A 15000-nucleotide genomic window follows, 5' to 3' on the forward strand; every position below is an offset into this window, starting at 1 on the left:
GTATGAGATGGTTCGTGGGTTTTGAGACAATGTGTTCTCGTAAAATGAGGTCACTCAGGATAAGTGCGAATTCGGGTTCGTTATTTTTTGAATGGAACCAGTATTATTCCAAAGGCAAGTCCAAAGTAAATTAAAAGAAGTCGGATTGGTTAGCAATGGTTGAATTAGCATGATGGTGGCAATGATCAGTTCTTTCAGCATGTTAAGTATACATGTGACTTGTGGAGGTACGTGTGAGGCTTGACGGCCACCGTAATTGATTTTATTCGGATGCATTCGAGTATTATGGTCTTTTATGTGTAGATGGATCCCGAAAGAATTATGGTGGCTTAGAACACTACTTCAGGTTTGTATTTTCTACAGTTATGTGAATCCAGTCACGTTTTGCAATGGTTCTCCTGAAATGAGTCAAGTGAGAGGTTCCTATATGATCAAGTGTGTATTCTATTAGTGGTTCAGGAGTTATGATGAAATTTTTGTACTCTTGCACATTGGCATGGTTAGGTGTAGTGAGTAGCATGGGAATTGGAAGTTGAGGATCAAGGTTGCGTTTCGGTGTTGACAAGAATGCCACAAGCTCGATGAGCAAGAAAAGGAATTCAGATGGTTAGAGTAAGCTGGTATTGTCTTTAGCGTCACCTGAGATTGGTGTCCTGTGTAGGAAGGTTTGCATACTGATTGCGGATTCTTGATTTACTTTACAGCATTGTATGGCTGGTGGTTTGGATGTGCAGACTTTGTTACCTGGTGCGGAAAGTCTTAGGAGCGTATCCCCCGGGAAGGTTGCATAAGTGTGGCATGCTGTCACTTGAATGATTAAAGATTTAAACCAAGTATGGAAATTATGGTACTATGGCTTAGGTGAGGGTTTAGGCCTGGAAGGCGCTCTATTCATTTGGTTGTGAGCTGCGAAAGTTGTTTCGGATTCGATGGTTTTTCTTGTGTGTCATGGAAAAAAAAGGGTTGTTGTGGATCCTTGAAAGGTTATTAGCCCAATATGGTACGATCAGAATTGGCTTGAGGTCCGTGGATGGATCTAAATGTGAATGTGGGCTCTATATCAGGCCAGATGTGTTTATTTCAGCATAGCATTGTTTTCAGAGGGTTCTTCGGGCCTTGGATGTTATTTTTGTTGTCGGCCTTTCCGTGTAGTCTCTATTGTGTCATGTGGGCTGTGAGGCGGTTTGATTATTCACACTCGTATTGAGATCCCGTATAGTTTGTGGTGTTATATGAGCAGGATGGCTCTCGAGATGCAGGTCATTCATTGCACCTTAGTCATGTTTGAGTTTTGTAGCTTATAGAGCTATCTGTCTCCCCAGGATTTGTATTATGCACTTAACGTGCTTATGTTTGATAATCGGGTATTTCGTGAGTATAAGTGTTACGGCTCGATGTGCGTTTTCTTTTGATTATTATGTGTAGATCGGGTGGCACGCCACCACGGGTATATGGTTGGATCGGGTGGCACGCTGCCATGGATATGCTGTTTGGATCGGCTGGCACTCCGCCACGGGTATCATGGTTGGATCGGGTTGCACGCCGCAACGGTATCATCTGTGGATCGGGTAGCACGCCGCAACAATGTGATGTTGAGCACAGTTCCCTATATCTATTCATGTGTGTTTTGTCCCGTATTTTCTGTGAAAGATTCATGACACCTTTTCAGTTGTTTAATTAGTTACGTCGGTTGAGTAGTTTTTTCCAGAGTTCGTTTCCTTATGTATCACATTCGAGTTTGTAGCTTGTGGGAACATTGTGGCATTATATGATATTTTTGGCAGTCTCTGAGGTGACTTATTTCCTGAGCAGCTTGTACTAGGTGAGAAGAGATTATTTGACCTGGGATCAGTGCAATCAGATTTATATGAAGCATATTAAAGAGTAGATATTGTTATTCAGTCCAGAATGAGGTAATGGTTCTTTTCGGGAGGAGAGACTCCATAAATTGTAATTCGGCAGGTGGCTATGAGTTCTACACATCTTCTCTATCATGGCATTTCAAGAATTGCAACAAGACATATATGTGTTATGAGGTATGTTGTGAGCATCAGATTTGTGGGATTTCGGCTATTGTTGTCATAGGATGTTATTATGATCATGTGAATAATGCGGTGCATGGTGTAAATTCAGTAAGAGTATACAATCATGTATTGGTACATCGTGAAGTGATTGATACGGTGTTCGTATGTTGGAAGCAGGCCTAGTAGAGAATTTCGGATGTTGGAATTTGGCTCTAAGGCTTATTTAACTAAAAGAATGGGGGATCTTCATATTTGCTCGAGCTAATGTGCTCAACTGAGTTGTGGTAGCATAGGTAGGTGCATGAGGTGTTAAAAAGTGATTTCTGACAACTCCAGAGCAGTTCTTAGCACGTTCGAGGACGAACATATGTTTAAGTGGGAGAGAATGTAACGACCCAACCGGTCGGTTTGAGCCCTAGCGCATCGTCCGGCGGTTTGAGGACTTGAGTAGCTTCACTTCAGGTATTATGACTTGTACGTGTGCTCGGAATTGAATTTCGAGAAGTTCAGAGTTGATTTGGAAAGAAAACTCTCATTTCGGAAGCCTTAAGTTGGAGGAATTGACTAAAATGTAATTTTGGAGTAAACGACCTCGGAATCGAGATTTGAAGGTTCCAACAGGTTCGTATGATGATCTTGGACTTGGGCATATGTCCGGATCGAGTTTTGGATAACCCAGGAGCGTTTCGATGCCTTTTATGGAAGTTGGCATTTTGGATGAATTTCATAAATTTGGGTTGATGTGAATTTCAATGTTATCGATGTTCGTTTGGGATTCCGAACCTGGGAATAGCTCTGTATGGTGATTCTGGTATTCGGAGCGTGTTCAGATGTGAATTTGGAGGTCCGTAGGTCATTTTGAGGTCATTTGGCAAAAGTTGGAATTTGAAAGTTTTTGAGAAGCTTGACCGGGAGTGGACTTTTTGATATCGTATTCCGAAAGTTAGAATAGGTCCGTAATGTCAATTATGACTTGTGTACAAAGTTTGAGGTCAATCGGACGTGAATTGATAGGTTTCGGCATCGAAGGTAGAAGTTTGAAGTTCTAAAGTTTATTAAGCTCGAATTGGGGCACGATTCATGATTTCGATGTTGTTAGGCATGATTTGAAGGCTCGACTAAGTCCATATTGTGTTTAAGGACTTGTTGGTATAAGTGGTTTGATGTCCCCGGGTGGATTCCGGATGGTTAACGGATCGAATTTGGCCATATGAAAATGCTGAAGCTTCCAGCTTTTGGTGTAACCGCACCTGCGCAGGTGCGAGCTATGAGCCGCAGAAGCGAAGGAGAAGAGGCTGGCCAGTAACCGCAGGTGCCTAACATTCGGGTGCACCTGCGATGGCACAGGTGCGAAGTGGGCAACGCAGGAGCAGGCTATGGGCGCAGGTGCGGCGCATGGACCGCAGAAGCAGACTCGCAGATGCACTATATAGGGCGCAGATGCGGGACTGTTGGGCCGAGCTGGAGCCGTACCTGCGATTGAATTTCCGCAAGTGCGGAGCCACAGAAGCGGCTATTTGACCGCAGGTGCGTAGGTCGGACCTAGGCAGTGTTCTATTAAAGACAGGGGGTGGACTCATTTCCGCCCCATTTCTTCATGGGAACCGACTTTGGGAAGGGTTTTGGAGTACCATTTTCATAGTCAATCATGAGGTAAGTGATTTCTACTAGTTGTGAGTTAAATACAAGGTTTATATATGGATTTAGATATGAAAAATTATAGAAATTTAGGATTTTGAAGAAAGACATAGAAATTGGTATTTTGCATTTTAACCACGAATTTGGGCATGGAATTGGGAATAAATCATATATTTGAGTTCATAGTGTTATGGGTAATGATTATCTTCAAACATTCTCGGTATTCAAGCACGTGGGCCCGAGGGTTGCTTTATTGACTTTTCGAGCGGAGTTGAAAATTATTGTAAATTGAATTATAATGAGTATTAGAGTATATATTTATAGATTTGCACATTTATTGAATAGTTTCGGAGCGTTGGGCACCTAATTGAGTCGTTTGAAAGGCTTGGGAGCCAGCTATGGAACTTCGGAGCGAGGTAAGTCTCCTTTCTAACCTTGTAAGAGGGAATTAACCCCATAGGTGAATCAAATCATTATGTGCTTCTATTTGTGGAGGCTACGTACGCAAAAGGTGACGAGAGTCCGTGCGTAGCTACTGTTATGCTTATGTCTGGGTAGTCTAAGATCCATATCATGTTGTACTTGTAATGTTGTGTCCTACTTATTAAATTAATTATTTAAAATATTTAGAAACTCGATAAAGGAATTGTAAAAAGGTTAAACTTCATTTACTTGACCGTTAAATGGAAATTTAAAATTTTTGGAATATTTGCCCCTTAACAAATCTTGAGTTGGTTGTTTAATGTGCTTTCTTTTTATGGAGCGGGTCGAACGCCTCGGTAGCAGATAGATGCATCTATGGTTCGCGTCGTTCGACCCTCGGCAGTGCACAGTTTAAATATTTATGTTGAATCGGGCCGTACGACCTCGGCATGCTTTGCGCATGATTGAATTGTTTGTGTTGGAATTTATGATAATTGATATTGCTTCATTGGCCTAAGATACAAAATGATAAACGATGAAAAATAAATATGGAATTTTTTTTAACAAAAGCATTGTTTACTTATTTCATGATATTGAGGTTACAGTCGTTCTACGTAATCCATGCTAAATTATATCACTGGTATTTTATTTATAGCCTATAGTAAGTGTCAGAGCCGACCCATCGTCACTACTTCTGCGAGATTAGGCGGGATACTTACTGGGTACGCGTTAATTTACCTACTTATACTACACTTGTTGCACATTTTTGTGCAGGTACATATATGTCTAATAGCCTTGTGGGCGCAGAGGCGCGGTTATAGAGGGGACATAGGTAAGCTGCACTCTCCGCAGCCAGCAGAGTCTCCTTCAGAGTATTTATATTTTTTCTGTCCAAGTTTGTATTCCGGACAAATGCTGTATTTTATTTTACATTCCTAGTTGATGCTCATGCACTTGTGACACCTGATTTTGGGGTGATTAGGGGTTGCCCTGTATTTAAATTGTTAAAAATATTATTATTTACACTGTAAATTCCATCTTTTTACTATTTAATTAAAGGAAATATGATTTCAAAAAAATATTAAAATAAGAACCAAATTAAGTATTTATTTTTGGCTTACCTAACAGCGAGGTCCGGCACCATCACGACCTTTAATGAATTTTGGGTCGTGACAGAAATAGTGTTTGCTGTTCATTCGATTCTATTGCGTAGGATCTTATCTGGAAAAATATTCTAATTGGGTGGTCGGAAAATTTGGTTGGCAGCATGTAAACTTTACCAGTAACAGAGGTTATAGATCTATTCCTGAAGCTTGGTGTTCCTCAAACGCATAATGTTGTTTAGTCACTACATATGTGGATTCTTTCATTCCCAAGGAAATATTTTGTAGCACTACATTCTGCTTATTTATAAAGTTTTCAACCTTCCTTTATTCGGCATTTTTCATTCTTTCTTTACTTCGTCTTTTAACTTAATTGCTTCTTCATCTTACAGGATAGAGGGATAAGAAAATTCAAGAACTGTTTGAGAAATTACAACTGCAAAAATTAAAGGGTAAGGACTTCAAAGTAGCCATATGAAAGCCTCTTTGTGGTCTTGAGAGAATTACTGATAGGGGCGGAGCCACGGTGTTAGTTGCGGGTTCCGCCGAATCCAGTAGCTTTTGCTCAAACCCTGTATTAATTTATATTAAGGAATCTAATGAATATGTACAAATTATTAATTTAGAACCAAATAACTTAAAAGGATTATAGTTAGTGTTATTAATTTGATGTTTGGTTAATTTTTTAAAATATAAGTTTTTGCACCGTTGACAGGTTATAGTTGTTAAACTTGTATATTTTGGTTACGAATAAAAGCTGAAGAATTTTTTAGTTTTTCATTTGGTTATTTTTAATATCCGAGTATAAGAAATTATTTCCTAAACGAGGTACTTTATGACCGTGTGTACTAGTTGTCATTATAAATTATTTCCTGAAAAGGCAAGAGTACTATTGATAGTTGTGAATGCCTAGGTCTTAGTTGTTGGAATCATGTATCATTCTTTTGAACAAATTAGTTACTGACTCTCTATGGGTTAAAACTTTGAAGCGAAGCTCCAGATAACGGAGGCGGCATTTTTGGTTTCAGCTGCCCCAACTAACTTAGGTTTGTTTCTTTAGGACTAATGGATTTGTGATGAAAATAGGTTCGACTAGTTTGTAGTTGTGACGCTAGTGTTGTCTTGATACTGTAATAGTCATAGTCATGGTTAAAATCTTCAAAAAGATTAGTGTATACTAGCTGTTGTACCAGAAATGTGCTAATGGACTCAATTCAGTTCAGAATAATTTAGTGCATTTGGTTTATACATTTATTAATCTATTCATCATTGATGACTATAAAACTTAATACCGATGAGGTGCTGAAGAAAACAATAAATGTACAAGCACTACTTTAAAGACATCCCCTTGACACAAGTGTTTGCAGTGTCCAAAGTTTGGTCATATTACATCTGAACCATGGTCATATTTGTCAACAACCCATACAGTTTTGGTATAATTGATATATGCAAATGTCAACTCTAATATGTGACCAAGTAGTCTTTGTCAAAAAACATTGATCAAGTAGTTGGTTCATGCCTAGAGCTCCAATTGTTTCGAGTCATCATAATGTAGCTTACCCACATCTTGAATTATTTTCTTATGTGGAGTTTGGAGGATCCACTGTGCTGATCTCACCGACGATGTTTGCCATTCACAGACTAGCAAACCAGAAGCTCAAGCCAAAATTTGTGATATTGCTTGCTATTATGTCATCATATTAATCTGAAAGAAGAAACAGCCTGCACAGTGGAAGAAGATTCAGACAATGGTTCAAAACGTGTTTAAGTCCAACACTTTTGGATCCACTAGAAAATAATACTTATTAGATTAGGTGACCTGCTCAGTCATTAGTGCACAAATCATCACTTAAAAAACAACCAATGATAAAGAATTCATAAGCAAAACAGGGCAATTAGAGGGCATTGCGACAGAAATATTTATGTAAGAGTTAATCACAGAAGAGCAAACTGTTTTTCCCTGGAAAGGGAAATACACTAAAAGGTTCGTGAAAATGAGAAGATAGTACATTCTCCAAAAGAGCTAACAATATCCAACATCTTGCTTTTTCTTTCAGAAGAGCTTGGGTACTGGGAAGGAAGAAACATGAATAGTAAAGTGAACTCCTGAGAAGTTATTAAGAATAGGAAAAACAAAAAGAGATGATATCAGCTGAGTGTTAAGACTAATATTAACAATTTTCTTAAGAGATCACAAAAGTTTCTACAATTTAAGGTCTTTGCATTGAGTTTTTGTGCCTTTCCTCAACGGACTTGGTGATCTAACTGAATACAGGATACTAAACAGGCTTAAAAAGGAGATGACCCAATGGTATAAACTGTGAAAATATTCCCGTCAAGCTACCCAACTTTTTGCAGAATTAGACAAATTCTGGTGAAGATTAGTTGGAATCATCCATATAAAAAGTTAAAATATGAAACGTGATTGAACTTAATTCAACATATCAGCAAATTAAAACTCTTGTCTGAAAAGCTAGCTCTCTGTTATAGTGTATAAGACATGAAGTTAACTTATTCAAAGCAGTATTGCATTGCATAAGTTTCCATCTACTAACCAGTTATACTCAGTTGATATTTAAGCTTTTACATGTCCATGCTTTACAAACATATTAATCATGAACATAAAGACCTAATATTGGGAATATAGACATTTTTGTGATGCATATCTTCACTCAAAAACTAGCATACACAAAAGCAGAAGAAAACGCTCTTAAATTACCTTCTCTACTTTGGCACCGTATTTCTCTGCCTCCTCGTCTACAAACTGCAAGATAAATTAAATCTTAAGATCAATTACAGTCTCCTGGTAAAGAAAATCTATCACACTCTTCATCATCCTCTCGTAATGGATAAATAAAAAGCCAAAGTAAGTACGTCTAATGCTCGTCTTTTTGCTTCATTAAGCTGACCTGTCCAGTGAGAGTATATAGCCTATTGTAAACCCCGTTGTCTGCTATCCCAAGCACTGAAAATAGATGTCTGACACTTTCACCGGGATTTTGGAGAGTGTACTCGATGTAATACAACCCTGATTAAGAGTGACAATCAGCAGTGGCCTTAAACTCAAAATATCGAACGTCCTCACACAATGTGCAAGTATAAAGCACTTTGACTCAGTTCATCACTTTATAAACAGAGTGTGTTCGATTTATAAGTAAAGCTCAAGACGACAGTTTGTAGTGTTTGAAGTCCATACTTTACTAGTTTAAGAAGCTCCAAATTTCAACTTTGACCAAAAACACTGTTACACCAAATGTTCTAAGATCTATTCACCAAAGTGCTTTTCTGTATAAATGAAACAGATTAAATAGCGTTTTTACTCAATCAAATGCGATTCCTCAATCGGAAGCACCCCTAAATAACATCGCGACCAGTCAAGTTTTATCGAATGTTTTAGATTGTGTCGTATACCTTTAGAAGCTTTGCTATCTATGAGTTTTGCTTTCACTCCTGCTGGCCTTTGCCAGCTTCTGTCTAATCCACTAACCTGTAACAAATCATTGAGGACTGAAGTAAGAATGCAAACTGAAGCAAAAATAAAAAAGAAAAGGAGAGTCTTTCAAAAGTAAAGATGGATTAAAGCCCACCAGATTCTCGGCAAAAGCATCAACTTTCCCAAAAGATTCCAATTTGGTGAAATCAGCACCAAGGCTTGTGATTACAATGCTGACTGAAGCAACAGATGATCAAGTTTTATATACAACAATATATTAAGTCTCAAACAACCGATCCATCACAATGTCCAACTAATACCATTTGTGTTAGAAGCTTCTTGAGGATAGAAAGCTATGAGCGACCTCACTCCATCACCTTCTCCTGCGCCTATTTGCCAATCTGCAAGTAATTCTTCAGCTCGTTACCATCATGCTTTTCCCCAAGAACTATGAAATTTAAAGTTTTACATCTCAGTATCTAAGCCAAAAAGATCCTATTTTTGTTCCTACATACTCCCTCCGTTCCAATTTATGTGAATCTGTTTGACTGGGTACGGAATTTAAGAAAAAATGAAGACTTTTGGTTCTAAACAAGTCAAAAAGAGGTCTAGAGTATTTGAGTGGTTATAAAAACTTCTCATTAAGAGTAGAATTGGAAGTTTAAGCTAAATTGTTTCCAAATTTAGAAATGGGTCATTCTTTTTAGAACGGACCAAAAAGGAAATAGGTTCGCGTAAACTGAAACGGAGGGAGTATTACATACCAATTCTCTATATTATTACGGAATTAACAATCATTAGCAAAAGCTGAAATCGTAATTATCCCTCTTCTACACATGGTTGCATTGATGAAGAGCAACTACAATACTTGCATTCAAGAAGTAAAAATGGAATGTAAAACGGTACCACGAGGTATCATTATCTTAAACTTGTTGACATCATCTGAATAAACACGAAAATCCTCAGCGACATCTGAAATAACATTACCCTTTTTAGCAAGTAGACATTATGAAGGATACTGGGCATGTCAAAGCAGTAAAATTATTCAAAGCGTACCGTTCTCTGCCAAAGCAATCGAAGTAAAGGCGGACAGAGAAAATGCAACAGAGCCTGCCTGTAGCAGGAGCTTTCTTCTCTTGGTTAGACATTCTTCTTTAACTTGCACACTATCCAATTATTTAAATTCAGAATCAAATAAGGTAAAACAAATCAACAAATAAACAAATGTGCTTTGATCATTGATCTAGCAAATCGAAAACTGACAACAGTTAATTGTAACTGAATAAAATAATAAAAGTCCATAAAAAAAAAAGGATTAGTTTTACATATGATCGCCAAACTTTACTCCCTATAACAATAAGCTCACAAAACTATTATGTCATATTAAAGTAACTGAGTTTTACCTACTATAATAATAAAATCACGAATGTATTTTGTCAATTAAAGTAACTCATCTTTATCCAATATAGCAATAAAGTCACAGAATATTACCAAGAAAAGGCCCAAAATAGTCCAGTATCTTTAAACTTCAACTCAAACTAGTCTTATTTCTTTCACATGGAGTACTAATAGTCACATTCTTTAATAAAGTGGTACACTTTTAGTCTCCATGTTTGATATGAAAAAAAAAATATTTTTCATAGGAAAATATTTTCCTAGAAAATGAGTGGTTATCATTTATTTTTCCTTGTTTGTTTGGTGAATGAAAAACTTTTTTCGGAAAGTTTTTTCTACTGTTTGTTTAGAGAGCAAAGTATTTTTTAGAAATTTTTTATGCTACTTTTCTTACCCCCTCCCCCTTTTCACAAATCCCCATGTTTCCCCTGCACCCCTTCCCCCTTCCCTCCCCTCTTCCCAACCCCAATTATCCAACGTTTTCAAAACTCTATTTTTTTTCAAGAATTTAATTATTCTTTTAAAAATTTACACAAAATCAAAGGGAGACTAATGCATTGCTTTACCTTTTCTCGCAAAAACAACGTTGAAATTTGTGTTACACAACTAAAAAGAAAATACTCTTTTTTGGTTGAAAAAGAAAGTACTCTTTTTACAACGTGAAAAAAGTACTTATTTTGTTAAAATGAAAGAAAATACTTTTTCTATATCATGAAAAAAAAATTTTTTTTGCTACGTCATTTTGTTGAAATGAAAGAAAATACTTTTTCTACATCATAAAAAGAAGAAGAATTAACCCAAATAGCCGCATACCTAACTACTTAAACTAAAAATAGCCGGCGGAAGTATAATATATGTATAATTTATGTATTCTATGTGTATAATTATATATAATAAATGTATAATCTTGTATATGGCTAGAAAATGTAAACAGTGAAGAAAAGTTTGAAAAAAGGGGTGGGGAAGGTTGAGAAGGAGTTTTGGATAGGGAAAACATTTTCCTTCAATTCATGAGGAAAATGTTTTTCAAAACATGTAAGCCAACCAAACATGAGAAAATTGAAAAATATTTTCCAAAAAATATTTTTTTTCATATCAAATATGGAGACTAAAAGTGTACCACTTTATTAAAGAATGTGGAGTATTAGTAATCCATGCGAAAGAAATAAGACTAGTTTGAGTTAAAGTCCAAAGATACCGGACTATTTTGGGACTTTTCTTGAATATTACCCACTGTAACAGTAAAGTTAAAAACTTTGTGGTCAAATTAAAGTTACTTTTTTTTTCATAATTAAAGTTACTAGCTTTATTCATTTTAATACTAAATAATTAAACTTTATCTATTTTATCAACAAAATCTATCCATCAAGTTCACTTTACTGCTACTTTTGGTACAATTTAGTACAATTTAGTGAATTTGCTAGTACAGTGAGTAAAGTTCAATAACCCGAAAAAGATAAGAAAGGAAATGAAAGATACGCTGTTTTTGTATCAGGCACGGGATTCTTGCAGCAGAAGATATATGGGTTTCCGTTTTTCCTGGGACCTGAACAAGTAAAAAAGAGAAAATTAGTGGAGTTAAATGTCATACTTTCAAAGAAGATAAAGAAGGAGAATGAAGTAAAAATGAACCGTTGAAAAGATTGCAAGAGTAGGAGGGGACACGTGGCAAGCGGGAGGAGCGAAAAAGCAGAGCTTGAGGCTGGTTATTGAAAGAAGGAGATGAGCATGAAAATGAAAGCGTCGCCATTTTATTTTTTTTTGGAGTAGAGATTTTCTGTATCCAATTCCCAACCAACCAGTTTTCTGCTCTTCCTTAAAGAGACAGTTGGAAATTCCACTTTGGCAGTCTTCCTTCTTCTTTTTTTTTTTATGGAAAAAATAAATTTCTTTCACCCCTATTTATTAAGCTTTTTAAATTTTTTTAAAAGAAACTACAGATACAAAGCACTTACAATAAAAATTGCCATAACCATGTTCAATTCATTTACTTCATTGTTTAGATTTTTATGCCACTCTTTCTATATTTGGGTATTCAATGTTTAATACCATTCCATTTCTATCTTCCTTTACTTTTATAAATTCAAATCCATTAAATGATTTGAATTTTAAACTTCAATAGATGTTTTTCGGATAAATTTCACAAATAGTCATATAACTATGACTTTTTTTCACCAAAGTCATATAGCTTTGTTTTTTCACACAACAATCATAAAAACTTTCACTAACTCACAGAAAAATTATAGTGATTGAAAAACATAATTTTTCGGTAGTATTTTCTTATTTCACTTTTTTTATTTTTTATTTTCGATCTAATAAATAGTAATTTAATTAAAATAAGAGAAATATATATTTTTAGTCGTTTCAAAAAACAATAGTAGCTGATAAAATATACTCCCTCCGTTTCAATTTATGTGAACTCATTTGACGGGCACGGAGTTTAAGAAAAGAGAGAAGACTTTTGAACTTGCGGTGTAAAATGAGGCACATTTATTTTGTGTGGCTATAAATCATTGCATAAAGGTAAATTGTTTCCAAATAAGGAAATGGATCATTCTTTTTTGCACGTACTAAAAAGAAAATAGGTTCACATAAATTGAAACGGATGGAGTATATTTTTATACATACGTATATTATATACATATTTTATATATATATATATATATATTATTTTATTTTTTTTATTTAGCAAATGCAATTAGTTTCAGCCGATCGATGATTTTATATTTTTTTCTTAAAATAGGAATGACCCAACCTGACCCTATACCCATATTCATATATTAAAATAATACTAAAAATGAATCCCTTCTCCACAAAAACCTTAGTTTGGAATGCATGAGATTCTCACCAAAAAATAAAAGGTATAATAGAGAGCACTTGAAATAAAAATGCTATAAATTTGAATGAAAATCTTAAAAAAATAAATAAAAGATAGAAGCATCGTATTTTGAAAGATTCACTTTTAATATTATTTTAATTTATATATATTGGTAATAGGTCGAGTGGGTCGAGTCGGGTTGGGTCATTCCTATTTTAATTTGATTATTATTTATTAGACAGAAAATAAAAATTGAGACATAAGAAAATAATACTGAGTTAGTAAAAGTTTTATGATTTTTTTGTGAGAAAATAAAGTTATGTGACTTTGGTGAAACTAAGTCATAATTATATGACAATTTATGAAATTTACCCATTTTTTCTATCAAGCTAACTTTTCAATCATTACTTTACTATTTTCTTCAACAATTACTAGTAATAAATTACGTAAGTCAAAACTTGCCTATTCGAGTAGCGATACACTGTCATATTCCTATTTTCCTACTATTTAGCAGCGGGAGTGAAGCGCCTCTTCGTCGCCCTGCTTTCAGGTGAAATTATATTTATACCCTTAGTGTATAGGGTGAAATATGATATGATACGTGATCGTCTAAAGGGAGGACACGTGGAACTCAAGATGGGGATGGCCGAAGACCGAACGCAACCATTTCGCTTGTCACCAGAAAGAATAACGTTTATAAAGGTGTGTTAAATGCTCTGCACCCGGTATCATTTAATAGGGAATAATATTCTGCAGCATTAAAAGCGATGGTCCATTACAGAGGATTTGACATTTATGCTCACCATTACGTCTTCATCAATGACCCTCATAATTGACATTAAAGGAGGGCACGATCCTAGGACCTCCTTCCCTAGACATAGCTACAAATAGTGAGCTCAGTTATCATTGTAAGGAGATAAATTTTCTGGCTAAACATATACTACATTCTATACAAAACTTAATACAATCTTACTTTCTTGCTTTTTGATCTCATCATTGTTGTGCCTGGAAACTTTATTCCCAAAACTGTCATATATCATGTTTTATCTAAATTTCAAGGCTAAGTATTGTACATTTCTTCAAATATTACATTATTTCAGGATCAAATTAGTTCACTTGTCTAGAAACCACGTATAAATTCAACTGTACTATTTTACGGGTAAACAGTTTGGCGCCCATCGTGGGGCCTAGACAACCGTGCAATTAAATTGATCCTTGCCTTTTTTTACTAACACAATTTGATTATTTTTTCTTAGAAAAATTCATAAAAAATGGCAGATAACACCGTTAACAACACGCACAACCCTGAAATTAGATGGGATCAGCCTCATTTCGAGGATTCAATCAGTAACATCCGCAATAAGGAAAATGATGCCATGCCGATGCATGACAGGCAGAACCCTCGACAGGTTCGAGAGGCAACTCCCGATAATGCTGATGAGGAGCATGTCGTGGATGTGGTAAGGATCATGCGAGAGCAACATGGAATCATTCTAGGCCATCTCATGCGGCAGGATCATGTTATGACCGAACTGAAGCAGGCGCTATCGGGGGCTTCGAATAACGCAAATAGACGAGATTAAATTCCTCATGGTGTTCCCGCAAACCAAATGACGCAGAGAGTCAACAACACTCCCAGGGGCAAAGTTGGCTCCGACGAGGCTGGGGGGAGCGGATTCGGCCTCAACAACGAGAGCGACCTGTTCAAGAATGAACTTTTACGATTTATGAGGGAAGTAAACGCCTGCATGGACCAAATTCCGAGCGCACAGCCAATATTGAAAGGCCCGGACTCAAAGAAGTATACTCAATTGTCGTACAAGCTGAGCGAAACACCAGAACTAATCCCAAAGCGGTTTAGAATGCCTAAAATACCCAAGTATGATGGGACTTCAGACCCACATGAGCATATTATCACCTACACAACGGCGGTAAAAGGAAATAATCTAGCTCCTCACGAAATTGAATCTGTGCTGCTAAAGAAATTTGGAGAAACTCTCACGAGGGGAGCCCTAACGTGGTCTTCATTATTACCCGAGCATTCAATAGATTCCTTTGAGATGCTCGCGGATTCTTTTATCAAGACTCATGCCGGGGCTAGAAAGTACAATCCCGGAAGGCCGACATATTCAGGATCGCACAGGGAGAATCTGAATTATTAAGAGA

General features: G+C 36.3%; 1 protein-coding gene across 1 annotated transcript; it reads right to left on the reverse strand.

Moving 5' to 3' along the window:
* Positions 1 to 6491: 6491 nt before the first annotated feature.
* LOC104085935 (psbP domain-containing protein 3, chloroplastic) lies at positions 6492 to 11824 on the reverse strand. The gene is made up of 10 exons (XM_009590057.4): positions 11649 to 11824; positions 11496 to 11562; positions 9678 to 9787; positions 9528 to 9593; positions 8942 to 9022; positions 8776 to 8858; positions 8600 to 8675; positions 8098 to 8216; positions 7908 to 7952; positions 6492 to 6910 (listed from the first exon to the last, which is right to left on the reverse strand). Exons 1-10 carry the CDS (start codon positions 11764 to 11766, stop codon positions 6884 to 6886), a joined length of 792 nt encoding a protein of 263 aa, XP_009588352.1. The 5' UTR covers positions 11767 to 11824; the 3' UTR covers positions 6492 to 6883.
* Positions 11825 to 15000: the final 3176 nt, after the last annotated feature.

This window comes from Nicotiana tomentosiformis, chromosome 12, assembly GCF_000390325.3.
Source record: "Nicotiana tomentosiformis chromosome 12, ASM39032v3, whole genome shotgun sequence".
NCBI lineage: Eukaryota > Viridiplantae > Streptophyta > Magnoliopsida > Solanales > Solanaceae > Nicotiana > Nicotiana tomentosiformis.

Coding starts and splice junctions, on each gene's coding strand:
- LOC104085935 (XM_009590057.4), bottom strand. CDS start 11,766: ATGGCGACGCTTTCATTTTCATGCTCATCTCCTTCTTTCAATAACCAG. Junction 11,563..11,648: donor CTCTTGCAATCTTTTCAACG/GTTCATTTTTAC, acceptor TTACTTGTTCAG/GTCCCAGGAAAAACGGAAAC. Junction 8,859..8,941: donor AGAAGCTTCTAACACAAATG/GTATTAGTTGGA, acceptor CTGTTGCTTCAG/TCAGCATTGTAATCACAAGC.